This window comes from Carlito syrichta, unplaced genomic scaffold (genome assembly GCF_000164805.1).
Source record: "Carlito syrichta isolate Samal-C Ts95f unplaced genomic scaffold, Tarsius_syrichta-2.0.1 Scaffold303179, whole genome shotgun sequence".
NCBI lineage: Eukaryota > Metazoa > Chordata > Mammalia > Primates > Tarsiidae > Carlito > Carlito syrichta.
Window position 1 is genome coordinate 357,596 of NW_007247275.1, and position 14,231 is coordinate 371,826.

Below are 14,231 nucleotides of genomic sequence, written 5' to 3' on the forward strand. Positions count from 1 at the left end.
AGGGCGTGGTAGCGCGTGCCTGTAATTCCGGCTACTCGGAAGGCTGAGACGGAAGGATCGCCGGCGCCCAGCGGGTCGAGGCTGCGGTGGCCGGGAGTGGCCAATGCACTCCAGTCTGGGCGACAGAGTGAGACTCCAACTCAAAAAAAAAAAAAATACTTATTGCCTATTTTGAAATTTAAGAGTAAAATATAGATTTCCCTTGAGTTAAAACTTGAAGTTCAAATACTGTAACAATAAATTAAACAGTAAGCATTCATTAACTATCTAACATTAGGGCTCAAGATACACTACCCCAAAGTGACTGCAGGAGACCAGAATATGCTGGCTCAAAATATGTTTTTTGGCACAGTCAGTATTTTCAGAAACTGCAGATTTAGAAGTAGCTCTGAAAAGCTGCCCTTCTGTAAGAGAAATGTATGCCCATACAGAAAACCATTTAAGGGATCTCGCACTGCACCAGGAAGAAAGAGAAGACTAAAAGGAAAAGGCCTCAGCTTAAATCTGCATAACAAACTTCACCTTTGTTTGAGGTGGTTTTCCAGCCCATCTCATCAGGGCTTTTCCCACAACCTTTCTACTTTGTTTCAGAGAATGATAGTATTTAAGCTCGAGATTTAAATGCTATCTTTGAGATCAATTCATTTCTCTGGGTTTTTTCCCACATGAGGTAGACATGTTAATACATTTCTGTTTGTTTGGTTTTTTTTTTTCCCTGATAATCTTTTGTTACAGGGAGTACCAGTTAAGAAGTGTGGAGGACAGAGAAAATTATTCTTTTCTCTCCCACACGACCTTGTTGAAATCTTTTTAAGGTGGGAGGCCACGAGGCAGAGGCAGCTCCAGTTTTAAGTTCCAACGTGTCAACTGAAGCCCAATGTAAACAGTGAAATGAAACGAGAGTTTACCAGTCAGAAGCTGCCAGCTATCGTTTAACTAGGGACTTTCCACTCTAACCAATCAAAATTTTTTTGTCTTACTTTCAAGTTCAGCCTATAAAAGCTTGTTGCTTATGCTGCTGCAATAGGGTTTACTACCCTCTAATGGCTCTGAGTGCTACCCAATTCATGAATCATTCTCTGCTCAAATATACTCTTTACAATTGTGGCTGGGCACAGTGGCTCATGCCTGTAATTCTAGCACTTTGGGAGACTGAGGCAGGAGGACTGTTTGAGGCCAGGAGTTCAGGACCAGCGTGGGCAACACAGCAAGACCTCGTTTCTTCAAAAAGTAAAAAAATTCGCCAGGTGTGGTAGTGTACGCCTGTAGTCCCAGCTACTTGGGAGACTGAGGCAGAAGGATTGCCTGAGCCCAGTAGTTTAAGGCTGTGGTGAGTGACAAAGTGAAACTCTGGCTCAAATAAGTAAATAAACAAACAGATAAATAGTAATATGCCTAAGTTTATCTTTTAACAACCCAATTCTTCCCCCACTCTTAGACCTCAGTACGTGGCTCCAGACTTGGATCATATTTGGTTACTCAGTTATTTCTTATAGTAGGAAAATAATAATTTCCTGTGCTTTTGGATTTTGATAGTTTAGCCAGCTTCACCAACAAGCACATCCACATATCTTGTTGATCAGACCACTGCGCATGTAAATACAACGGTGAGTCCCTAAATCTCTGGCAGACAAATAACATGCACCACATCTTTTAAAATATAATATGCACAATAAGACCATTTGAATAATTTTTTACTATTCTAGAGATAATTTAGTAATATTCTAACCAAAATGTCCACATGAGTATTAACTGTTATTTAGCTAGCATAAATAGGTAAGTAATTTAATTGTTGTATCTGAATTGCTAATGTGCTTTTTTGTTAGATATTCTTATAACAGAACGTTATGCTGTGACATATAATTATTTAAGCAATAATAAAAAAATCAACACATGATGCAAAAGATTTTTTTGTAGTGGTTACTTACCTGAGAGCTCTTGCCACATTTCGCATCTCCTGAAATGATCACAATTTGATTTTGAAGTAGATTCTCCATAAAAGAGTATTTTTCTTTCCATATAGGAAGATCCTCTCTTTCTTTTAGAAGCTTATAGTAACGTGATGAATACGGCAATCCATCAAAAGGGTTAAGTTCCAAATCCTCACAGGCCAAAACTCCTTCCTCATCCCCATCACTGGAATCAAGGGATTCAGGAAAATAGCGTTTTTCAGAGGAAGAGTTTGGACACTTCAGTTCTTCTTCCATCTTGTCCAACAGTGAGCTTAAGCAGCTGACATTCCACAATCAAGTTTTCCTATCAGTAACCCATGGCAAACAGGGTTTAACAGCCTATTTATACAAACTCGTGTGTTTCCGTCTCTAAGACTTCAGTTCAGGGTTTCAGCAAGTCAAATTCCTCAAACCAGCATCTGTTCCTCCTTGCTGTTACCCACTGTGGTGGCTCACTTCGGCATTCTTTGGCACTGTAAATGATGGTCAATAAACTGTGCTAAAAAGCAAACCAAAAAGAAAGGAAAATCAGGCACATATATAGGAAGTTAAAAATAAAAACTATAGGCATTCTGTTAACCAGTTAAATACTGCCTGTCATTTCTGCTGCCTGTTAAAAGAACAGGAGTAATTTAGGCTAGCTTTTAAAGTTCAGTCTGCTGCAATTTTTTCCTGGCCAGTTCAGAATGAGTCCACACTAGGCCTGGTGCGCTCTGCCTGGCCTCTGTCACAGGCCTCTGCATTTTGATCCACTCTGAAGGGAAAGCAATGGGAGGGACATGATTGTGACTGTGAGGCTAATCAATCATGTGGTCATCTAATCCCATGTCCAAAGAGAAACTGGACTCTATAAAAGAAAACACTGCAGGCCTGGTGAGTGTTCCTCTAAAACCGGCTACAGGAAAGTAATCATAAAGTCTATTATTACTACTAAGAAATCCTGCCAGGAGCGGTGGCTCACGCCTGTAATCCCAGCACTTTGGGAAGCAGAGGCAAGAAGATTTCCTGAGTCCAAGGATTCAAGACCAGCCTGGGCAACTTGGTGCGACTTCATCTCTACAATAAATTTTTAAAAAATTAGTCAGGCATGATGGTGCTCGCCTCTGCTTCCAGCTACTTGGAAAGCTAAGGTGGAAGGATCACCTGAGCCCAGCAAGTCGAGGCTGTGGTGGCCATAAGCATGCCACTGCACTGCAGCCTGGGTGACAGAATGAGACTCCTGCTCAAAAAAAAAAAGTTTAAAAGAAAAACATTTAAAAAAATTTTTATATTACATTTGTTTGTACAGTTCAGAAGACCAAATAAGGGGAATGGATTTATTATTTCTTTTCTTTTTTTTTTTTTTTTTTGAGTTGGAGTCTCACTCTGTCGCCCAGACTGGAGTGCAGTGGCCGCTCCCGGCCACCGCAGCCTCGACCTGCTGGGCTCCGGGATCCTTCCGCCTCCGCCTTCCAAGTAGCTGGAACTACAGGCGCGTACTACCACGCCCAGCTAATTTTTTGATTTGTTGTAGAGATGAGGTCTCATCAAGTTGCCCAGGCGGGTCTCGAACCCACGGGCTCAGGCAATCCACTCACCTCGGCCTCCCAAAGTGCTGGGATTACAGGCTGAGCTACCAAGCCCAGCCTAATTTATTATTTCTTTCTATCTGTGGTCACGGTTAGCTTTTATAAATAAGTTCTTTTTTTTTTTTTTCTTGAGCAAAATTTATATCACTTAGTCCCTAGGAGTAGGCAAGGGGTCATTCCTCTTCCAACCACTAGTAATTGAAAAAGAAAAAATCCAATCAGTATCGCTGGAGATAAGCCCCCTTTTACATTAACCAGGTTAAAACTTAAAAAACCAGGCGCGGTAGCTTATGCCTGCAATCCCAGCACTTTGGGAAGTTAAGGCAGGAGGATTGCTTGAGCCCAAGAGTTTGAGACCAGCCTGAGCAACACTGTGAGACCTTATCTCTATAAAATAAATAAAATAAAAATTAGCCAGGTGTAGTGGTATGTGCCTATAGCTGCAGCTCCTCAGGAGGCTGAGGCAGAAAAATTGTCTGATTCCAAGAGTTTGAGGCAGTGGTGAGCTGAGATTGTGCCACTACATTCCAGCCTGGGCAGAGTGAGACCCAGACTCAAAAAAGAAAGAAAGAAAGAAAGAAAACTCTAGCTAAAAAGAGCAAATCATAAAATACAGTTCATGATATTTTTAAATTTATTACTTTCTACTGCACCAGTTTACCTTAACTACTGCTTTCATTGTTAGAGTTAGTGGGCTCAAAGGCTAATTCCTAATCAGTAAGTGATCAGAAAAGTTCTCTCTCCATTGGCAATGCTAGGCTCCAAGGAAACAATCACTCAGGAAACACTTGCTGAGTGCCTTCTGAAGGCTTAGATTAATAAATAAACTAGGCACTAGGTATGCACATAAAGGATATTTAGAGGGTGGAAGCAAGAGCAGGATAGAAAATTTAAAAACATACACAGAAATAAGCTAAAAGAAGAAGAAACTAATCACCACGGGGGTGAAAATCTTCTTAGCTCTTCACAGGTAGCGCTCTTAAAAATTCATTGTGAAAGTCACTCTCTCAAAATTAAGATGGAAATACAAAGGTGCGAGAACACAAATGTTGTAATATGAATTCACTTTAGAACTCTTCACTGCCACTGTGGGATGAGACTAGACCCACAGGATAGCTCCAGGAAACGTTATAGTTTGAGACCATAGGACAAGCTTTGAGAAGGTATTCAAGAATCAGAAAATTCTACTGCCTAAGAGAATTTAAAATTTAATGTTATATTCAATTTTGCTTTTGTTCTGATTAGAATCCCTCCCAAGAGTTCTCATCCTACATGTAAGTTAAATTGTTATTACAATCAATGATTGTCTCAGGAACTATTTCATAACTGTTTTACTTTTTTTTTTAAAGAACAGCTATTATTATTACCAAATATAAATGTTTCTCAATTTATAATACTTTCTAAGAACATAATAATCTTGTAATTACAGTAAAATCTTACTTATAGAGTACTGACCACTTTGAACCCTCAGGGAATAGTTGGTTTCCGAATAGTCCTCTTTCTAGAGACTTAATACCTAGCCCCTTCATCACATATTATACAATGTGTACAAATATATATTACCCAATTCTCTGTTATGGCAGAATTAAAGATGACCACAGACTATTTGCCTTTGTTCCAATGGAGAGGTGGAGTCTATCCTCTCCCCTTGAATCTGAGCTGGCCCTGGGACTCACTATGGCCAAAAGAATGCAGTGAAGTGACGTTGTATCACTTTCAACATTCCCATACTTGAAACACTCTCTTGGACCCAGCTGTCATTCTTTGAGGCACCCAAGCCCAGGCCACTGGGAAGAGACCAGAGGTGAACTTCCAGTCAACAGCAGTATAAACCGCTAACCATGTGAACGAGCTGTTGAAGATGCTCCAGCCCAATGGAGCCTCCATGTGACTGCAACCCCAGCCAACACCACACTGGGCAGAAAAGCAGCACCCACGGTAGCCCACACAACTGAAGAAGCATGCCAGACGCCGAACCTACAAAACTGCAAGACAATAAATAATCACGACATTTCTGGTCATTTGTGACAGGAGTAGTAGAAAGTGAATACACCCAATCGCGTCAGTCACACCTTCAAAAAACATCAAGGACCTCCTACCACCTCCCGTGAATATTTGGTCTGAGCCATCTCTCTCTCGCCTGAATTGCTGCAATAGCATCCTAAAGGGTCTTCTTGTTTCCACCCTTAGCCCCTCTCAGTCATGTCTCAGCCCAGCAGTCAGAGAGATCCTGTTAAAGGATGTCGACTTCGCTCAAAAACCTGCGGTGGCTTCCCATCCCATCTCACTCCCAGGAAATACCAAAAGTTTAACCTTAAGAGGATCCCCAGACCCCGAATGACCTGCACCCGCTGTCTCTCCACCTTCACTTCCAGCAGCTCCCGATCTCGCCCTTTAGCCACGTGGCTTCCTTGCTACTCCTCAAACACCAGGCACGTGTCTGCCTCGGGGACTTGGTGCTTGCTCTTCCAGGTGTCTACCATGTTTCTCCCTCGGATGTCCAAGTGGCCAGTTTCCTCGCTGTCTGCCTGCTAAGGGTTCCTTCCCCTGGCTACCCCATCTACACTGGTATCCACTTCCCATATCCCCCCAAACCACTTCCTGTTCTCTTTAGCGGCTTTGTTTTTCCTCCCTAATACCACCAGCTAGCACAGTACAGTTTCTCTCCTGATTTTGTTTGCTGTTGGGCCTTCACAAGAATGCAAGCTCCATGAAGTAGGAACTTGGTCTAGTGCAGCCCATCTCACACAGGTTGCACTTCCATGATCTCATTCTTCTTAAAGTTCAAGTTAGCTTGGTACTGCGGAGTAAAGTTTAAAAGCTTCCATCAGGAATACGCTGTGTTTCTGAATTGATGTGACTTTTTGTTCCGTTTCATTATGTTACATGATAGACTCTTGCTATTCTTAAAGAATATGTCCTGAAATCGTGGCCAATCCACAAACTGGAATTTTTGTACAAGTTCTTGGTCTTCCCTCGAATCATATACCTAAACCCCAAATTAACTCTTTTTTCAGCATTTATTAAAGCTGTATTTTTCTTGATCATGTCAGAAGAGTTATCGTGTAGACAACAACAAAGTTGCACTGAGTTTCAGACAAAAGCATGGATCATGCTTGCTCCAGCAGACCACTGATTTTTGTGAGACTGCTTATAAACTGCAAATATTGAGGAGGCAACATCCTCAAATACAGGAGAACTAAGGTGCTATCTGTACTCATATTCTTTCCCCCATGTTTGTCTCTTTACTTACATTGTTATTGGAGCTATAGCTTCTTCATGTGGCAATTTCCACAATCCTAAACCCAAATATAGTAGGTGCTCAATTAGCAGTTATAGGCTCAGTAAATAGTGAGTCATGTTCTGTTCTTTAGGAATTTTATGTCTTTAAAATGCTGATTGCATTTTATCTTAGACATCATTCATAATCTAATAGGTTTTCTATATCCTCAGGTTTTCTCATCTAGGTCTACATTTTTGAGTCTCCATTTACTTATTCAACCAATACTTAAGTGCCTTCTGTGTGTCTGCACTGTGAACATGGGGTGACACAGTTTGAACAGGCAGGTCTGGTTCTTGTACTCATGAAGCTTATAGTCTAGTTGAGGTGAGGGAGGGGATGTGGAAATAGAAATCCTTTATCTATGATACGTAAAGACTCTTAAACTATAGACAAGTAACTAAAAGAAGGAAAGTGTGGCCGGCATATTATAGGAGAGAAAGACAGACTCTGGTACAAGATGAGTTCAAAGATGAGACAGGGCCAGAACTCAAAATACCTAATATGCTATGGTAAAAAGGCTGTGATGTATTTTAGGTACCATGAGTCTAACTACCTAGTCATTTCTTGATGAAAATTTTAATTTTTAGTCTTTCTGCTTTTCCTTACAATTCTCTTCTTAAATTTGATGTTACTCTATTTCCGTGTGCATGCGCGCGCGCGCATGTGTGTGTGTGTGTGTTTCAGATATAGAAACAGAGTCTCACTATGCTACCCAGGTAGATTCGAACTTTTGGGCTCAAGTGATCCTCCTGTCTCAGTCTCCCAAACAGCTGCACTACAGACGTATACCACTATGACTGGATTATTTTCTTTAATATTATCTATAATCTTTCCAACACCTACCTTCAATAGATTTTCTCTTCTTTCTTTCCTTTTTTTTTTTCAGTCTTGCCCACAGCCCAGGTTGGAGTGCAGTGGCACAATCTTGGCTCAGTGCAGCCTTGGCTTCCTGCGCTCAAGCAGTCCTCCAGCCTCAGCCTCCCGAGTAGCTGAGAATACAAGCATGCACCACCACACCCAGCTAATTTTTACTTTATTTTTTGTATAGACAGAATCTTGCTATGCTGCCCAGGCTGGTCTCGAACTCCTGAGCTCAAGTGATCCTCCTGCTTTAGCCTCCCAAAGTGTTAGGATTAAAGATATGAGTCAGCTTTCAATTTTCTTAAAGTCATTAGCGAGACCAAGTTCTTGGAGAGCTGATGACAGTTTAAGGCAAATGGCACAACAGTGGTTATGAGCAGGTGAACCAAGTAGGGCATTAAGAAAAGCCAATAAATCCATTTCTATGTATAAATATTCTGAGAAATATTAAAATAACATTCTTGACTTGAACATTTTAAATTATTTTCCAATAAGTCTGCAAAAATAAGTCTGTCCCATGATCTAATTCACAGAGTTTTTAAAATATATATATTTATATTCTATACACATTTTGCCTTTTAAAACATTATTTTAAAAAATTATTATTTTTATATGGCTCCCAAATTTGTTTCAATACTATTTATTGGACCAATGCATTTTGGGGAATAATTTGTGCTAATTTTTGTCAAAACCTTACAAATATTTTAATATCTATTTAATATATCTTCACATTCTACAGAGCAGTAAAATCATTTATTAGTCATATGTTTGCATACAGGATCAAATAGAGAATCAGTAATTTTTTTAAAAACACAGTAAAGGATAGATCTTCTATTATTCTAATTTTAAAAAGTAATTTTGTCATTTATATCTAAAAACTCAGCTACTTCCTAGTGTTGCAAATTTCTGAATCTCCTAGAAGATTCAAACATTACCTTGACAAAGTGAACTCTGATCTTTATATGATAGTGTAATGTGGAAAAGATAAAAGGTATTACTTCTATCCTTTTATGGGAGCAGCTTAGCAAAAGGAGACACCTGTCTATGTGGAACCTTTGGCACCAAGCTATTAACACTACAGCAACACTCGCTGCATGTACTCAACACATTTATTTAGATTTTAACTTTTTCCTATTTCTCCAGGTTATGGCAGACTTCCCAAAGGCAAGATTAATTTCTGAGCCATCTTTGCATCCCATACCATGTAAGATATAGGGCTCTGCACAAACGATGTGATCAACAAATATTTGCTGAACTAACAGACAATATATTTATAACCTATGATTATAATTTAGAAAAGAGAAGGTCAATGAGTTATTAAGAGTGAATATTATCTTCAGGATAAAGGGCTATTATTGTAGAATGGGATCATTGGTCCAATATCCTGTGTAAATTCTACTAAAAATGTGGATTTGTGGCAAGATAAGGCATTTGCACCAGAATGTAAATCAACTCACTCAACTCTCCCTTCACGGAAGAAGTCTTGTGGTTAAAAAGGTATGCTTAGTGAGTGACATCACCTGTCTACACTCTGGCTTATCTCATTACAAACCAGTAAGTCTGTAGCCGGGCACTGGTCTGCAGCCCATATTTTGAGAAGCATAGTCCCATACTTCCATGGAAAGCTGGACTAATAATAATGATAACAATGATGATAATTCTACCAATTAGCATTTATAGAGTGATTATTGCACACCAGATGCTATGTTAGCACTTAAGCACTTTATATGGATTATTTCATTTAAACTCTTAAGGATCCCATGAGGGTTTACTTTATTATTTCCACTTTTCAAATGAGGACGCTTAAGCCTTCAGAGGTTTAGCTAATCCATCCAGCTTCTAGAAGCTCATCTGTGGTAGAGCAGGTACTAGGAGATAGGCAGTTTGATCTCTGCTTAACTCCAGCCGAGTGCACAGTACATGCTTAGCCACATAACCAACCATACTGCTTCCTAACTACATTAAAGAAAATGGGCTCACGTTGCACCACTGTGGGTGGAAGAAAAACTCGACGCTAGGGAAGACGTCAGGCAGAATGATCTGGAAGAACTATCATAAAACAGAAAACCATGGTTTAGATAGATCTGTAAATCTTTAGTTATAGATTTGAAAAACATGGTTCTACTTGTTTACAAGGAGTTACAGTCCAATATTTAATACAATTCATCCTTCAGGCATGGCATTTTTTAATAGAAACAACGAACTGAATCATGACTGAGACTTTAGAAGGCTATTTCTTTATCTGCCTTTGTCTTAATAGGCTCAAATCTCCCCAAAATACATCTTGTTTGGTTTCCAGTATCAATTTAAAATCTTTCTGGAACTAGGCAAGGTCAAAATTCAAAATTTACTTCAAAAACCTTATTTCTAGACTTTTAAAAAACTGTTTTGATTTTAAGCAAGTAAATCTACTTAATCAACTTTTTAAGAAAACTCAAAAGATATTCATTTTTAACTCAATATTGGTTTACCAAGAACGACTTTAACAACTAATCCTGCACAATTAGTTTTTTAAAATAATTCTACTTTTTTTTTTTTTTTTTGAGTTGGAGTCTCACTCTGTCGCCCAGACTAGAGTGCAGTGTGAAGCTCATGGCCACCGCAGCCTTGACCTGCCAAGCTTAGGTGATCCTTCCGCCTTAGCCTTCCAAGTAGCTGGGACTACAGGCGTGAGCCACCATGCCCAGGAAATTTTTTTATTTATTGCAGAGACGAGGTCTCGCCAAGTTGCCCAGGCTGGTCTCGAACCCCTGGGCTCAGGCAATCCTCTCATCTCTGCCTCCCAAAGTGCTGGGATTACAGGTGTTAGCCACTGCCCCGGCTAGAATTCTACATTCTAATGATAATTTTAAACTTTCTAGACTGATGTCTCCCCAAGCTCTATCAATGCTTATGCATAATAATAATATACCATTCCTCACAAACACATTTGGAAGTCAAAGGCATTGTTAGAAGTTCAAATGACTGGACCATACAGTGCTTTTCAATATTATTTTGGTGATTTTTTTATTGCATAACATTTTTTATTTTTTGAATTGGAGTCTCACTCTGTTGTCCAGGCTGGAATGCAATAGTGTGATCACGGTCCATCACAGCCTTGACCTCCAGGGCTTGGGCAATCCTTCCAGCTCACCCTGCCTCCTGAGTAGTTAGGACTACAGGTGTGTACCACCACAAAGGGCCTTTTTTTTTTTTTTTTTTTTGTAGAGATGAGGTCTTACTATGTTGCCCAGGCTGGTGTCGAACTCCTAGGCTCAAGCAACCCTCCTACGTCAGCCTCCCAAAGTGCTGGGATTATAGGCGTGAGCCACTGTGCCCAGTCAGATTGTATAACATTTTTAAAAACAGATTTACTCTGAGTAGAAGCACAGTTAACAAAGTATGCTAAAATATGAATTTGGCTTATTTATATAATCTAGTTAGGTATCTGAGCAAACATGAGATTCAATACAAGCTGAGAACGAACAGGCTACTCTCCAAGCAAGTTAACATACTTATTTTACCTCCGACTTCTACAAAACGAACTTTTATCCATCTTTTTGAAGGACAGCATTTGCCTGAGGCATCATCATAATCCACGTCTAAAGTTACAGTTTACTTTATTTATTGTCCCTAATGGAGGCCGAAAAGCCAAAAATAACAGGAAAAACAGTTTTTCTTTTATTAACCAACTAACGGCCATCATTTTGTATCACCTTTAATAAAGCAGTAACAGACAGATGAACATGTTGTGCATTCTATGGCAGATGGAGTAAAATATGATGATTTCAGGGAATGCCAATGCACGAACTCAAGAGCAGGGACCCTCGTATTAAGCTTTCCAGATTTTCGGCTTACTTTTCTGGTCACCCGTCTTTCGTTTCTTTGGGCTCTTGTGTCACCAGTCACCCCCTATCCTAGTGCAAAATATGCACACCCCAGGGTTCCATACTCGACTCTCTTTTCGTCCCACATAATATCCCTGGGAAAAAAAATCATTCACATTTTAACTTCATTTAGAAAATGCTTAATCCAAATTTCTGTCTTCATCTTAGACTTGTTTCTTTAGTTACAGACTCACATGTCCAGCTACTACTTATGGGACCCCCAATTTCGATAGCCGTCTCAAACCCAAATCACCATCCACCACATTTTGTAAACTCCTTTTAAAAATTGCGTGTGTGTGTGTGTGTGTGTGTGAGCGTGTGTAGAGAGAGAGAGAGAGAGAGAGAGAGAGAGTGCACGCAGTGAGCACACGAACATGAGCATGCAGGGAGGGAGAGAGAAACCGAGGGAGGGAGGGTGTCTTCTCGCACGTCCAGACTTCGAAAACAGAACAGTTCACCCTCCCACCCAGCCTAGAATCTGCCCTGGCTTCTCCTCCTCCTTTCCCTCCTCCATCATCCAGACCTGCCAATTCTACTTTTAGTGGCTTGCTCCTACCTATTCCCACCACCACTGCAAAATCTCCTATTTTGTTTTTCCCGTCTCTAATTCTGGCTCTCGACCAATCTGTCATTCAAATGCCGTCAGTAATCCTTTTCACATGCAAATTTGCTCATGTCCTTGACCCAAATCCTTCTTGCTACCTTTAAGGAAAAAAACCCAGTCCTTGGGTTCTTTCTCACCCAGCCCACCTCGGCCCCTCTGGCCTCACTGCCTCCCGTTCTCCTCTATCAAGAATATATGGAAGGTGTTCTCTGCTGACGACTTTCTCCTGTGCCTTCCTGCCTTTGCCTGAGCTGTTCCTCTGTCGGGGAAGCCCTCTTGCCTCCACATGCAATCCCTCTGGTCACTTCCTGTTCACCCTTTATAAACAGCAACTCCAGAACCTAGGCAGCACCCAACACACTGTGAATGCTCAGTAAATGTCTGCTCTATGCCTGAATCAATAACAGCCCTTTATGTGTAAAAAGTTCGTTCTAATATGCAAGACACCGTCATTCACTATAATCACATGTACTTTGATTCTCACAACTTAACGATTCGACAACTACTCTAACCGAAAACTACTGTTTTTATTACCCCCAGGTATCAATGAGAAAATAATAGCTCCTGGGTTTCCAAAGCAGTATATAGTTAGAAATCAGTGCAATCACCCCTAACTAAAGGGTTGTCCTCTACTGTTATCCTATTTAGACGATCAGACACACACTGAAACTCACTATGTACTAACAAGGAAGACTGAAGCATAAATCATGGGCCCAGCTTTAATCTAACTGGAAGTACAAGATCCACACATAAAATGAGAGACAACTCTACAAGAAAGCATACCATAGGGCTAATCGCTAAACTGTATAGTGTCCCCAGCAGGAGAAAGAAGTACACTCAGTGGGTACTAGTCTAACCTTGGAAGACTTTCCAGAAGAGGGGGCAGCATGGTCCCGCAGCCCGATTATACTACTAACGAATAAAGGGACTGAGAGATGGGCATTCTCACGAGCCCAACAATTTGAGTGCAGACCATGGCAGGTTTGGAGCACAAAGAGGAAACACGCCAAAAATCGAAATTTGTTTTCTACCTTTAACTGAATTCCTTATGAGTTTCAGAAAGTAACAGAGAGAGGAAAAAAGAACCCTCACTTTGGTAAAGAAAATATAAACAAACAAAAACCCCAAAATGAACAAAAACTGAAAACTTTCTCCAACTAATCGCAGAAAGGCTAGGTGACAGAAATAACACCTTCATTGGCTATATATTTTTTTAATCATACTCTTTGCATTAAATAATGTTAACTTCTCACAAGAGTCACTTTTACTCTGAATTCTGACGTGGCCAAGACATTCAAATAAGAAAAAGAAAGCTTGCATCTTTCTCTTCATTGTTACTTTGTTGGTTTGCTACATTTAGTTCGCATCAGCAAAGTAAACAATAATGTAACTCTTCTATCCAGTGATGAGTTTGGAAACTGAAAAAGACAACACAAGACTTTGTTGCTTTCATTTGACCAACACCAACAAACTAAACATGCCGGTGAAAAGAAATAAACACAACAGTAGACAACTCCAAAAAGGGACAATCCAAACCTTTCCCATCCATTTCCCATCCCCACCTCATTTAGTAAAGTGCATTCCTACATCCACAAGCAATTTCTCTAAAGCTCTTCTCAGTCATCCAACAAACATTTCACAAGTACAGTAAGCTGTACTGGGTGCTGGAAGAGGGGGGAAAACTGGAATATTGTCCCTGCCTTAGACATTTTAGTGCCTCTTCCTCCCTGCTTCCACTACCTAACCCTTCTTTTCTCCCACAGGGACGCTATCCTCTAAAATCAAACTTACTTTTCACAACGGCCTTTACCTGTTACCTCCAAGTCCTAAAGTATTTCAAGATTTCTTCAATGCCAACTTCATAGCGACTGATACAATCATTCTTCCAAGCCGGGCTCGGTGGCTCAGCCTATAACCCCGCGCCTTTGGAAGGCTGAAGTGAGCGGATGGCCTGAGCCCGCGGGTTCGAGACCCGCCTGGGCAACTTGGTGAGACCTCCTCTCTACAATAAATCAAAAATCAGCCAGGCATGGTAGTGTGCACCTGTAGTTCCAGCTCCTCGGAAGGCTGAGGCGGAAGGATCGCCGGAGCCCAGCA

General features: G+C 40.6%; 1 protein-coding gene across 3 annotated transcripts in view; it reads right to left on the bottom strand.

The window, feature by feature from the left end:
- DHX32 (DEAH-box helicase 32 (putative)) overlaps nucleotides 1–14,010 on the bottom strand; it is a 60,974-nt gene extending 46,964 nt beyond the window's left edge. Inside the window, exons 1-2 of one of the 3 annotated variants that reach the window (XM_008057986.2) lie at nucleotides 13,926–14,010; nucleotides 1,929–2,451 (exon numbers count right to left, since the gene is read on the bottom strand). In XM_008057986.2, coding sequence (XP_008056177.1) covers nucleotides 1,929–2,207 — 279 coding nt within the window. In that variant the 5' untranslated portion in view covers nucleotides 2,208–2,451; nucleotides 13,926–14,010. Of the gene's footprint in view, nucleotides 1–1,928; nucleotides 2,672–5,251; nucleotides 5,339–13,925 lie in introns of those variants that run through there. The other 2 variants (XM_021712305.1, XM_021712304.1) reach the window with 2 other exon arrangements.
- Nucleotides 14,011–14,231: the final 221 nt, after the last annotated feature.